This window comes from Callithrix jacchus, chromosome 17 (genome assembly GCF_049354715.1).
Source record: "Callithrix jacchus isolate 240 chromosome 17, calJac240_pri, whole genome shotgun sequence".
Taxonomy (NCBI): domain Eukaryota; kingdom Metazoa; phylum Chordata; class Mammalia; order Primates; family Cebidae; genus Callithrix; species Callithrix jacchus.
In genome coordinates this window covers 7,172,766-7,186,375 of record NC_133518.1, presented here as the reverse complement: position 1 = coordinate 7,186,375, position 13,610 = coordinate 7,172,766, and the positions used below count along the sequence as shown (strand labels likewise).

Below are 13,610 nucleotides of genomic sequence, written 5' to 3'. Positions count from 1 at the left end.
CAATGTCACTTATTCACCCGAGAAGTGATGTTCTCATGACCAGATTGTTCTTGACATCTTTAATCTCTAGACGAAGCTTCCCATTGGTGCTTCGGGGGCGCTGTTGTGTAAGTCAAGGAAAATATTAGTATTACCAACATTGAGGTTCTCTGAATTCATTGACACCTGCTTAGTGGGCTTCATGGGAGAGAGCAAGGGAGAGCCTCATGCTAGACCTGAAGGGGAACATGATTTAGAGGATCAGAGGGGAAACAGGACATTAGGGACATTGTTAAAAGAGAATGTCAAGGTTGCAATGTTAGGGGCATTAGTTCAGTGTCATCACCAGGGCCCAGGCAGGATATGAGACCCCTTCTGGGGAGGAGTGAGTAGGACTTGGCCTTCCTCTCTGTCAAAAGCTTTGTGTGAACATCACCTTAAATACCTTGAGAAAGGAGCTTCCTTCCTGACCCACGTCTTCTCCATCTTTTTGTGCAATGATGGCAGTGATACCAGCAGAGTGTCATTGCGGAGAGGGGCAGAACAGGAATCAGGTCCCCATTTTTCTTACACAGAGCAGACAGGACACGAGTCAGTAGGAATGGACCTCAGGGTCAGACCAGACACAGAGAGGTCCCAGGCCTGATCTTCCTGGGGCTGAAACAGAGAAGTTTTTATTTTTCACCTCTTCTGGAAATCTCCTGAGGAATGATTCTTCAGTAGACCCTGTTGGCCAAGGGTCTTCTGGCCAAGAAATGCTTTTCAACTGGACCGAGTCTTCCAGCTTTTGGCCTGGGCAGCTGCAGCACTCCAAAGTAGCAGGGTAGGTGGGGAGGGACATTAGTTCCAGTGCAGGGTGATCTCAGCAAAGGGCTGGGGACTGAGCCCGGCCTCCAGGTCATCCTTGCAACTCTTCTGTGCAATCCATAACATCTCAGTTTCCACTTATTTTGGTTATGGTTTAAAATCTTCTGCCTCAAAGTCTGAGTCTTCCCACAGGTGAATAGAGCAACCCTGGCTATGGGTATTTACTCGCAGGGCAGTGACTGTGTCTTCATTTGTCCTTACCCCAGAGCTCAGTCCTGGGATGGACACTTTAGGCTCCATGGATGTTTCAATGAACACACCCCTGGGATGAGCTCTAGGTCACCTTTGGGCTGGGATCCAGTGCAGGTGTAGAAAGGTTTTCTTCTCAGACTGTCCAGCCTGTTGAGCCACACACTCATCCTGGAGCCTGCCCAGCTTCTGAGTCAGGGTCTCTGGAGATGAGGGTGAGCTCCTGAGGACAGTGAGATGCCCCCACCCCCCTGCTCCTGCTGCTCTGATCTAGTCTGGACAGGGTGTACAGGGCCACGCTCTTCCACTGGGTGCAAGCATATCCCTGTTGGAATCCCTCTAGACCTGGATGTTGTCCTCACTGTCATATCCTCAGCCCCATACAGTGACGGGCCCTTGTGCATATGCCCAGGAAGTAACCGTAAATGTGTGGTAGGATCTGAGCAGCAAACGATTCTGCAAAAAACACCAGGAGAGGGGAGTCGGGTCTTCCTCATGTCTGGATCTCTGGAGCTGTCCCATTTAGTGTGCTTCTCAGTCATATATATACCTCTTTTTACTTAAATAAACAAATATATACAATGAAATATTCAAAATCTCATCACAACAGCCACCATGAGATGGCCCAGCAGCTGTACATCAGAGAGCATTTCCTTCCCCACAGAATGTTGTTTTGCATGTCTGCTGTGAGCCTGGCCCAGGGTCTAATTGTAAGTTGGGATCTCAGTGTTATGGGATTGGAGGTGAGACCGATAATGGGCCAGTGGAAGGAAAAATGGGAAGGTGTTTCCTTCAGCTTCTCTTTCTTACTTGAAGGCTGGAAAGTGTAAGCAATGTTTTGTTGAAGACCTCTGGCTCCACAGAGCCTTTAGAGAGTCTGAGAACACGGAGGAAAGCTCAGGGTGATCTCATGTAATCCAGTGTGACCTCACCTGGAATAGGAGAGTGGGTGAGTCACTCTCTCAAATAACTTCTTGCTGAGATTTGTGTCTCTAAAGATTGGCCAGTTGGCACCATTCATGAGGGAAGCTGCAATAGGACAATTTCTGCAGGTAGAAAATGATACCCTAGGCTGGGTGCAGTGGCTCAGGCCATTAATCCCAGCACTTTGGGAGGCTGAGGTAGGCGGATCACGAGGTCAAGAGATCAAGACCATCCTGGGCAACATGGTGAAACTCCGTCTCTACTAAAACTACAAAAATTAGCTGGGCATGGTGGTGTGTGCCTGTAGTCCCACCTACTCAGGAGGCTGAGGCAAAAGAATTGCTTGAAACCAGGAGGCAGATGTTGCAGTCAGCCAAGATCCCACCACTGCACTCCATCCCGGTACCTGGTGAGCAAGACTCTGTCTCAAACAAACAAAAGCAAAAATGATACCCTAGGAGTATTTCTGGGAGCAGTTGGGTTACACCCATTGCTTTGGAACCTAGGAAAGGGGCTATGAAGCCAGAACCCCCCCAAAAAAATAGCTGCAGAGGTCTGACTTATTTCTGTTGTATTTCAATAAGATAGAGATGAGAGGATGTGTGTCCATGGGCTTTGTGGGCTGCTTTTGTAACCATCGTTTTTTGCTCTGGTATTTAATGATTACTTTTCCCAGGAGACCAGTTTTTCCTGCCTATGTCACAGCAAACATCTAAGCCTTGCTTTTTGATTGGTTAATATCTTTTGGGAATTGGGAATGCAAGAGTATTATTAGGTCTTGGCATTGTCTAAGATGAAAGATATCTGGTGAGACTCCCTCACGGTACTATCTGAACATAATTGTTTCTCTGAGATGGTCTCAGAATCTTCAGTCCCACACTCCATATGCCACACCCAGCAAAGCTCCTTGAGTTACTCACAGTCTCCAGCCACCAGGGTACTGACTTTTACTCTGTCTCTCTCCAGTTCCTTCTGAGGATTGCAGGAGCATCACTTCTCAGGATGATGGTGAGGTAAGAACCCCTTTTTCTGTCCTCTAAAGAATGCCCTGTCAGGTGGGGATTGGGGAGGGAGAGCATCAGGATAAATAGCTAATGGATGCAGAGCTTAAACCTGGGTGATGGGTTGATAGATGCAGCAAAGCACCATAGCACATGTTTACCTGTGTAATAAACCTGCACAGTCCTGCACATGCATCCTGGAACCTAAACTTCAAAAGAAAACGAAATGAAAAAAGAATTGTTTCTTTTCTGATTTCTTTCCTTCTGTTAATTGTGATAATCTGAGAAGGCACATTATGTCTGACATGTCCAACTCTCTTTTTGGGGTTGGAATTCAATGGGAGTGTCTTCCCATCGGATACGTGATATTTTAGAATGTTTTTAGATGACAGCATTCATTATCAACTGTAACGCAGAGGAATTTTCCTCAACACCAGTTTTCCTCTTTCATTTAGGCATTGTGTATTTGCCAATGTAAATCAACTTCTAGATAAATTCTGTGGGAAAAGGTCTTGTCTTTTCCACAGGTGTCCTCTATTCTAGCATGTTGGATTGTTGGCCTTTGTAAGACTCAACCATTGTCTTACAACTAGTTTCCTGAAGTCATCAAGAGACTGACAGATCTGTGGGGGTGGGGGCGGGGGTGCAGAAGAATTCATCTGATTCTCATAGCATCTTGTTTTGTCTAATTACAGAGTTCATCACTCACTGTTTGCGGTATGTACCCTGAAGTAGCTCACTTGCTGTGGAACAAACTTGCTGGTTTTAATATATAGAAACCTGATGCTGGGTTCTGGTTAAAGATTATTGGGGGTCTAGTGAGAGCAAATAATTTTGCAAGTGTATAACTATGATCAGAGGGACTGTATGAATGCATGTGAACCCAGAGGACCAGCCAGGGGATGTTATGTGAGCCGACGTGGCTTCAGCTGGAGTAGAAGTGAGTGCACCTCTCTCTGACTTACTCTGCTGTTGGTGGTTCTAAAAAGTGGATTCTGGAAAATCTCAACAGCGAAGAAGACACCTTTCCAGGTAGGCAACAAGATTACAGGTGGAATCTAATAAAGCAGGTTCCTAGGAGCCTTCAGCTTCTGCCTACTGTTTGGGAGGGTGAGCGAGTATGTAGAAAGAGAAGAAAAAGAAAACGTGGATGAAGTTTGTTCTTGTCAGAGTTTAATGTCATAGTGGTGAGAAGTGTGAGTACCCTGTCTGTGATCACCTCTTTTTTTTCTTCTTTTTTTGTGTGTCCCCTGTTCTTGCTTTATTATTTGAAGAAGGTCTTTCTGAGGATACCTCTTTTCTGCCTCTGCCACTGCAAAATGTTAAAGCCTTTGGTTTGGGACACAGTTCTGTCATGGCAGTTACTTAATCCTGGAGACAACAAGTCTTCCACAGTGTGCCCAGATGCTTGGGAGAAACTGATCCTCACCTTCTGAACTGTTAGGTTTCATGGCAGCACATTCATTTGTCTGTCCTTGCTGTTTACTCCTGATATCCAGGGCTCTCTCTGGGCATGGGGGACACGATGAAGATTTTCTCTGGGGTCACTGCAAAGGTCCAGTGTCTTGTAAATGGAGGAAGAAGTACACCCTTGAGCACACTGCTCAATTTTATTATTTAAATGAGAATATGGAGTTTTACCATCATTTGTTAAAGAGGTCTTCCTTTTCCCATTGTGCATTCTTGGCACCTTTGTTGAAGATCAGTTGGCTGTGTATGCATGCATTGAATTTTGGGATCTGTATTCCATATCTCCAATACTTATGGGTGCCCCCATGCTAGGACCCTGCTGTCTGAATTTCTGTATCTTTTCCTCATAGATTTCAATCTCATGAATGCGTATCTTCCAACGTTATTCTTTTTCAACATTATTATGATTGTTTGAGACATATAAGAATTCAAAAAAAATGTTGGGTTATCTTTTCTATGTCTGCACATAGAAGAGTGCATGTTTGATAGTAGTTCTTGTGCGTCTTTGGATCATTTTGTAGTATTGTGTATTAGTCAGCTTTTGCCTTCCTGTCTGTGAATACAGATGCCTTTTCATTTATTTGTACCTTCACTACTTCCTTTCAGTCACATTCTGTTCTTACCAGGCTATGAGTATTTAATCTTATTGGTTAGATTCTAAGTATCTAATGATTTCAGAAGTTATTATCCATGGAATTACATTTGTAATCTTGCTATTGGATCGTTGATATTGAGTGCATATTAACACAACTGCCATTTGAGTGTTAACCTTGTACTCTGCAATTTTGATGAATTTATTAGCATGAATAGAATTCTTGTAGACTATCTCCGATTTTCCATATGCAGAATGTGAAAGAAGTTCTCAGCTTCATACCTCTATTCTCATGTATATTGTTGCTGTGAAGGTCTATTTATATTCACCTACTGAATGGTGTCCTTCCAATTGGTGTAGTAAGGTTGTTCAGGAAATACTTCACCTACTTATTCCATCATTTATAGTTTTAATTTTTTGTTCATGCTATTGTATGCTTATTATTTTTCCAAAGAGTAAAATGCAGTATTTCTGATTAGATTCTGCATACCTGACTTCCCTCTTCTTGTTGACTGAAAGCATATAGGGACGTCTCTTGTGCTTCTGTCTTTCCACCATCAATTATCTTTTAAACTCTAGACTTCAGAATCTGAAGTGAATCCAGAATGTGGAAATGTGAAGGAAAACACACAAGAAAGAAACCTAATATTGCTATTCCCATGGCTTCCCTCCTTTCATCAGCCTAAATGTATATTTAGTTCACAGTATTTGAGAGTGTGTTACTTCTACTCATATCACAAGTTTTCCCAAATACATACTGATAATATCTGTGTCTAGGCCAGTTTACCTACCAAAACACAGTTTTAAACTTACTTTTGTGGATTATTCAAAATTCCCTATGTACAGAGATATGAATAATATGCTTTCACCCAACCTGTTACCCTCCTCAGAAGGAAGGAAGGCACAAATCAGGTCCCTTGTGACACTATCCAGAGCACTTTGCCAAGGCCAAGCCACAGTCATCTTCGTAACTTGGCAACAGCCTCAGTTTGAGCCACTTTACTTTTAAGAGAAAGAAATCATACAGGATATGATATCACATACTTGGAACCTTCCAATATGGTAGATAATTCTCCTCCCCAAGTAAACTGGTGTTCATTCCATTTGACGAGGTCTCTGTTGATTTTTCATCAGGTCACTGACTCCTTTTGTAGACAGCATGCACTTAAATTTTCTTTTATTCAGATATAGCTACTGTGTGGAATCGGATGTCACCAAAAGCATTTTTGATACTCATATCTCATTCTTTTGTCTCAAGGTTAGAGTTAAGTTGAAATGACTATTTTTGGACAGAGCAGTTGTGCATTATGGCATCACCCCTGACTTGGGACCTTACCTCTTGGGTATGCATGCAGGTCTGGAATGTGTTAAGCTTTGAGATATCAAGCAAGTCAGTTCTTTTTTAATTGACCATTCTGAAGATCTACAATACACAGTTTATTTTAATAAACCCATTCACTCCTCGCTACAGAGCTCACCTAAACAGTGATTGTTTACTATCCACACACTCCTTGGATGGAGAAACCGAAGGGCTAATGAATGTGCCCATGCTTTTAAGCCCCTAAAGGAAGGAGGCAAGATATGAACCTAGGGTTATAGCTCTAAAGCTGAATTGATAATGAATTGTTGAACTGCAGTTATTACCCTGAGGAGGATGGCTCTCAACCCTACCATCATGGGTAGCTGTAAGTTGGTTCCCTCACACATGAGTCTACAGAGATCCCAAACACTGCCTATGATTCCAAGATGGCTGCAGCAGTCACGTGGCTTAGGGCAGACAACAGTGATTGTAACTGCAGGATATGGCATGGCCATTGGTGTGAATACTACAGAGCTGCCTTAGATACCCCTGACAACAGGGTCAAGTGCAAGTTCTGAATATTAGGAAGCGGTACTTAGAAATATTGAGAAACTCCTTTCAGTGCTGGGGACATTCCTCAGCAGTTGGCCCCAAACAAATAAGATGAATGGGATATTTTTGAGATAGCTGAAAACTCTTATCACCACAAGACCTAGAAATGATCAAATTCTGCAAACTACATTCATTAGACACAATGACAAGACAGAAAAGAAGCATAGGTATCCTCCATAGGCAATTACTGCACCTCCATGACAAAGGAAAGGTGGACTGAAGAAGGAACTATTCGTGTGATTAACACCAGTTGTTTTATAGAATATAATTTCAATGTTTCCAATTCTTCCATCATTGACTATAACAAAAGTTCAGTACATAACTAAAATAGACTGTTTTGCCTAGAATTGAATCCATCTGTCTGATCAACTTAGCTTTTATTCAAGGATTGAAAATTCTAAAAAACAGAACTGCAGCAACAGCTATTTCCCTTCATGTGAATCCATAAATGGAAAAATGTTCTTGGGACATAAATCACATAAACATTTATTGTTACTTCTGTTTGACACAATAAATCCCTAGTGTCCTCTTCTAAAAAATAAACCTCACTATGATTATACATTGCAAACCAAAAGATTATCTAAAACCAGTCTCAATCAACTTAGAAGTTTAATTTGCCAAGGTTAAGGACATGCTAGTGACACAGCCCCAGGAGGTCTTGAGTACACATATCCAAGGTGATCGGGCTACAGTTTGGTTTTTACATGTTTTAGGGAGACATAAGACATCAATTAATGCATGCAAGATGTCAATTTCTTCCGCTGAGAAAGACGGGACAACAGAAAGTGGAAGAAGGTTGGGGCTCCAGGTCATAAGGAAGATTTCAAGATTTTTTGATCGTCAATTGGTTGAGTTTAAAAACCTGGAATCAATAGAAGAAAGTGGGTTCAGATAAGGGGATGGGTAGACCCAGGTTTTTATTATGCATCTTTAAAACTGATGCTAAATGTAGCACCAGCATGATTGGGTCCTAGAGTACTGATGTAGTCTTGAATATGCTGTTTGTTTAAAAGAGCTTCAAAATGTGTGAGACAGAAAGGCACTCTTTTATTGAACCTTAGTGTGCATTTGAGTTTCCCTTTTCGGTTGACTCTTCTGTGTTGCTGCATGATGCCTCTAGTATGAGGCGGAGACTTCCATGTCTCATCTCTTTCCCGCTGCCCTCCCTCGCCAGCCCTCTTCCACCCAGGGGGACAGCCCAGCAGCAACTCAGTCCATGCTTGATAATCACCCACCTCCATACCCCACATTCAGCAAAGCTCCCTGAATAACTCACAGCCACCAACCACCAGGGTACTGAGCTTTCCTCTGTGTACTTCCAGTGTCTTCAGATGACCAGGCCAGCATGGTTGGACTCAGACCCTGGACAGAGGAAGAATATCTGGAGGAGGAAAACCTCTATGTAAGACTCCTTTTCTTTGTCTTCTAAAGAAATTTTGCTTTTGTGATTTCTTCTCAATCTGGATATGAAAATCTGAAAATGTACATTATGTACAGCATATGCAATTCTCTTTGTGGGGGTGAAATTCAGTGGGAATGTCTTCCCAACTAACACGCAATACACTGGGAGGTTTTCAAATGACAGCATCCATTATCGGCTGTAATGCAGAGGTACCTTCCTCAACATGTTTTCCTCCTTGGATTAAGCATTGTGTATTTGCCCATTAAATCAACTTTAAGGATGAATTCTGTGAATGAAGACCTTATTTTTCCATAAACATCCTCATGGTTTTGAGGATGTTGACCTATGGCTCAGCCGCTGTGCCACTTCTTGTTTTCTACCCTTGCCAAGGGAATAACAGATCTATGTGAGGTGCACCACAGAGTCTCAGCCTCATAATGTTTTCTTTTGTATTATTGCAGAGAACAATCCAGCAAAGGATGAAAAGTAAGTACCATGAAGTAGCTCACACCACGAGGGACCAACTTGCCGCTTGAGTGTATAGAAACCTGATTCTGGGATCCCGCTGGGAAGGAGGATTGGGGGTCTCCTGAGAGGAAGTGATTTGGCCAATACAGAACTCCAGTCAGAGAGGCTGTAGGAAGGTTTATCAACTCAGAACAAAGACCAGGGAATGATGTGTGAGGCCGCATGGCTTTAGCTGCTGGAAGAGGAGTGGGTGAGTCACTGTTTCTAATGACTTGTCCTGATGTTATTTTTTCTAAAGACTGGCTTCTGTGGAGCATCTTCAAAGTCATCAAAGGCATACCCCAAGGTAGGGAACTACTTTCCAGGTAGGACCTAATGTGAAAGGGTTCCTAAGAATCTTTGCCTTCAGGTTATCCCCGCTGCTTGAGGGGCTGAAGCAGGGGGTATGAAATCAGAAAGAAAATGAAAATGTGTGCGAGGTTTGGTTTGCTCTTTTCAAAGTTTGTCGTCATGAAGGTAGGAACTGTGTCTCTGGGCTGTGAGGGTGCTGTGTTCATTAGAGATGATCTCTGCAGTACGCCTGCTCTTTTCTGCCCAGTGAAACATCAAAACCTTTGGCTCGGATTAATCAGCATTCCTTGGGATTATGAACAAGGGATGTAGGGCTGGGCATTGAGTGTCATCTGTAAGGAAAGGAAGGAATCTGTGGGAGCATTTTTCTCACAGGCATTTACTTGAACTTAGAAAAAAACTCTGCTGTGTGCTAAGGGGAAATTGATAATCACCCTCTGAACTTTTAAGACTTGTTATAGCACGTTTATGTTTCTGTCCTCTCTGTGGGTTTAAAGGGATCTCCCAGGGGTGGATGGCAGAGTGAATGTTCACTCTGGGCTCACTGGTAGGTCTCCAGTCTCCTGGGAAGGCAGAGAAGGAGTCTGACCTTGAGCACATTTGTAGCCTCCACTTCCCACCCCTACCGCAGATTCTGAAATGAGGCTTCTTTCTCTCCAGTTCTGTAATTTTTGGGGAAACCAAGAGTTTCTTCCCACAGAAGATGGCATTACACTATTTCCTGTCTTCAAAAATTAGGCTTTCATTGTTCTCTAATATCTCTGATATTTATAAGTTAAGTTCTGGACCTTTTATTTACAGATTGCTAAAAGGTGTGCAGGAAACTCCATAGGATAAAATGTGCTGATAGCATATAATTCTGTCCATGCTGTGCTATGGATGACATTTTTATCTCTGGAGGATCCTCATTTTACATAATAAGATGCAAAACTAAGTGCGCACCCTCAATCCAGTCTGGAGCACTTCATTAAAGAACTGAGTTTGCTGCTGTCTGTCATTTGCTTTTCTTCATGAGACCTTTGAACCACCTAAATATTGCCAGCACCCTCTTTTGGGACCCTGACATCTGAGAGGGTGAGATGGCACAAGTGCAGACATCCCTGGTTCCTCCCTGAAATTTCCCTCCTCCTTTATTCATCTTCTTCCTTAAGGGACCTGCTCTGACTGCTAATGACCTGTTTAGACCTCTCCAGGTTTGGACTGTCATACATAGAATAAGTCAATATGTGATTCTCGGATCTGGCTTTTCACTCACATTATGATTTGAAATTCATTCACCTTCGTAAGTGTAACTGGCTTTGGAATAATACTGGCACTCGTTTCTTTGAAGTAGATTGTTAGAAGGGAACATATCTTTTATTGCCATGAATAGTGACAAATATTTTTCAAAATGGTGTCGCTAATTCATGCTCCTGTGGCAGCATATGTGAGGAGACATTTCTCCAAATCCTTGTGCACTTTTAGTTTTATCTCTCCCTAAAACTTCTATCACTGTGGTTAGTCTTTCAATTGTATAGCATCTTACTTAAAATTTTTAACAAAAAATTTTCTTTTAATCTAATGATGCAGGCCAGTAGGTTTGTGTACGCCCATCTGACCCCAGCCATGTAAGTAATCATTGATCAAAATGTCACTATGCCACATGACTGTACTTGATAACAGCTGCTTAAGTTATTAAAATGTAAAGGATAAGTGATACACATTTGAGTCTTGGATACTATGTGGTCACTTTTCTATGTTGCCTCTTTGAAGCATCACAATCACTTTGAGGCATAGTTTGGTTCTATTCATTATACAGATGAGGAATGTGAATCTCAGTTAAGTAAATTATTCACGGGACACACCCACAGCTGGACCTCTCTAACACCAAAGGCTAATCTATAAACTAACATGCTGCACTGCCTGTAGTGGCAAAGTAGACTTGCCATAAAGTGAAGTTTGCTTCCACAGCTGGGCGTGTGAGCTTAGCGGGGTTGCTGTGACCCATGCTTTATGGGTTTGAGATTGGTGTTGCAGAAACCCGGATGGAGAAGCTCTTGGCTGAGGGAGTGAAAAATTACTGAAAGGATAGATGAGTGCATTTGAAGGATCATGCTTCCATAGAGCATGTTGTTGAGCCTCTTGGAATAAAAACATACAATCAAACAATCACCCAGTCCTCAGTTGTACCATTCAGTAAGCATCAGCACGCCATGAAGTGTGCTCACTGCTGTGTTGTGGGGACATAAAATCATTCCCAGGCTTCTGTGGCCTCCCATTCTGTCCCGTCCAATGAACCTCTTTTCTGTTTCATTGGTCTACATCTCTGTTTCGGTACCAGTACCATGCTGTTTTGATTACTGTAGCAGCTGACTAAGTTTGTGATCAGGTTTTCAGTATTCATTGAGAGAAACAGAACCTTTTGCAAACAGTCCACAGCATGACATGCCCCTCATAAAGCTTTGTTTCTGTGTTGCAGGTAGTGCCGGTGTTTTATCTGAAGTGTGACTCTGGTAAGTATTCTGGAATTATTGTCAAGAAAAAAGCTGGTTTCAATGTGCAGTGCCACGCTGATTCTGGGATTGTGATAGGAATAAGCATAGTGAAAGTGTTTTTTAGAAACCTGAGTTCCCCGGGGAAAAATCATGGCCAAATTTTGAGGCAGCATCTGTGCTCCCTTTTGGCTGATACTGAGTTGGGTGCTCTAGGATTGGTGGTGTCTTGTGTGAGGCTGCATCATGTGATGTGAACGTGTGTGCTTCTGTGCAGGTGAGGCTGTGTGTTTTCTCAGGAGAGATTTCCCATTTACACAGCCCGTTCTCCAGTGTCTACTTTTAAAGAATAAAATCCAGCCCCACTCTACTCTGTCTGTACAGTGACTACTCCACCCTCACCAGAGCCATCCCTGGGTCTGGTTTATTATCCTCACAGCTCAGGTGGAGAACCTGAAGGGCGAGGGGGTGGCCCCAGCTCCTGAGTTCCTGAATGAAAAAGTGAAAATACAAACCCAGGAGTCTAGGCCAGTGCTGACACTGGCAACTACTGGCATGCTCTCAGTCATGGGGTGCTGACCACCATGCAGGGAGTCCAGCATTCGTGTTTAAGCCCTAAGGAATTCCCAGACACTGCCCATCGTTATAAAGTGGCCTCCATGGTCACACAACCCAGGGCAGTTACAGGTACATCTCCCCACAGACCGGCGTAGTCATCAGTTTGAAAAGCACAAAGATGTTTGTTTGGGTCGGCTCACAGGTCCTTTTTTGTTTAATTTTTAAGTTCAGGGGAACCTGTGCGGGATGAGCAGGTTTGGTACATGCGTAAACGTGCGTCATGAAGCGTTTGTTGTGCAGGTGATTTCATCATCCACGTATTCAGCTTAATATCAGTTATTTTCCTGATCTTCCCCCTCCTCCCACCATCCACCCTCCAGCAGGCCCCAAGCTCACAAATTCTAAGAGGAGTGGGGGACCACACAGGCCAGTGCAGCCCACTTCAGTTGTGAAGTTAATTTGCTCAGCAGCTGGCCAAAGCACATAAGGATCCGTGATGATTTTTAGTAGATGTAGTAATATCTTCCCAAGCCCTAAAATGCTCAAACCCAGCCAGCTGAAAATGGTGAGGAGAGGGACAGGTAGGAACTCTGTGCAGCACTTGGTTTGTAGCCTGGTTTCCATCTCCTCATGGCAACTCTCTTGTGCATGTGGGTTAAAGGCCCTCAGCCTCAACCCAAGCCTCCTCCATGAGGAGACTCCCACTATTGGCCGGCTACTGCAGCATATGGACACCAGCCAAAGTGAAACAAAACGTTGCTTTAAAACAAGTTATGTATTCATAATGTCCACTCATTGTTTTGTAATCTCTGCTCTCTCTGTGGTTATGTCTTCCTATTAATTTCTGATATTAATTTTGTGATTTCCCTTTTTCCTTGATAAATCTCACTAATGACTTGTGTACTAGACTTTTCTTGAAAACAACTGTTGGCTTTCATCCATGGCTGGGGCATCATCCACAGCTGAATCATCATCCATGGCTGAGACATCAGGGACATTCACAGATGGGCATCATCCACGCCTGGGGCATTATCCACTGCTGGGCCATCATCCACACCTGGGGCATCATCCACGCCTGGGGCATCATCCACTTCTTGGACATCATCCACGCCTGGGGCATCATCCACTGCTGGGACATCATCCATGCCTGGGGCATCATCCACTGCTGGAACATCATCCATGCCTGGGGCATCATCCACACCTGGGGCATCATCCACTGCTGGAACATCATCCATGCCTGGGGCATCATCCACACCTGGGGCATCGTCAACTGCTGGGACATCATCCACTGCTGTGGCATCATCCGTGCCTGGGGCATCATCCACTGCTGGAACATCATCCACTGCTGGGACATCATCCACTGCTGGGACATCATCCATGCCTGGGGCATCATCCACTGCTGGGACATCATCCACGCCTGGGGTAT

The 13,610-nt window shown here is 43.6% G+C and overlaps 1 protein-coding gene across 11 annotated transcripts in view; it reads left to right on the top strand.

Moving 5' to 3' along the window:
• The window catches only part of LOC103790467 (uncharacterized), a 32,244-nt gene that overhangs the window by 9,823 nt on the left and 8,811 nt on the right, over positions 1 to 13,610 (top strand). For 3 of the 11 annotated variants that reach the window (XR_013528366.1, XM_078353781.1, XM_078353772.1), the window contains 8 exons: positions 2,926 to 2,972; positions 3,656 to 3,677; positions 8,257 to 8,336; positions 8,798 to 8,822; positions 9,103 to 9,150; positions 10,725 to 10,762; positions 11,614 to 11,647; positions 13,092 to 13,152. Coding sequence is in view for 10 of the 11 variants with exons in the window: in XM_078353781.1 (XP_078209907.1) it covers positions 2,926 to 2,972; positions 3,656 to 3,677; positions 8,257 to 8,336; positions 8,798 to 8,819 (171 nt within the window). In the remaining variant the exon portion in view is untranslated. Of the gene's footprint in view, positions 1 to 2,925; positions 2,973 to 3,655; positions 3,678 to 8,256; positions 8,337 to 8,797; positions 8,823 to 9,102; positions 9,151 to 9,956; positions 10,763 to 11,613; positions 11,648 to 11,903; positions 12,016 to 13,091; positions 13,153 to 13,610 lie in introns of those variants that run through there. The other 8 variants (XM_078353776.1, XM_078353773.1, XM_078353774.1 and 5 more) reach the window with 6 other exon arrangements.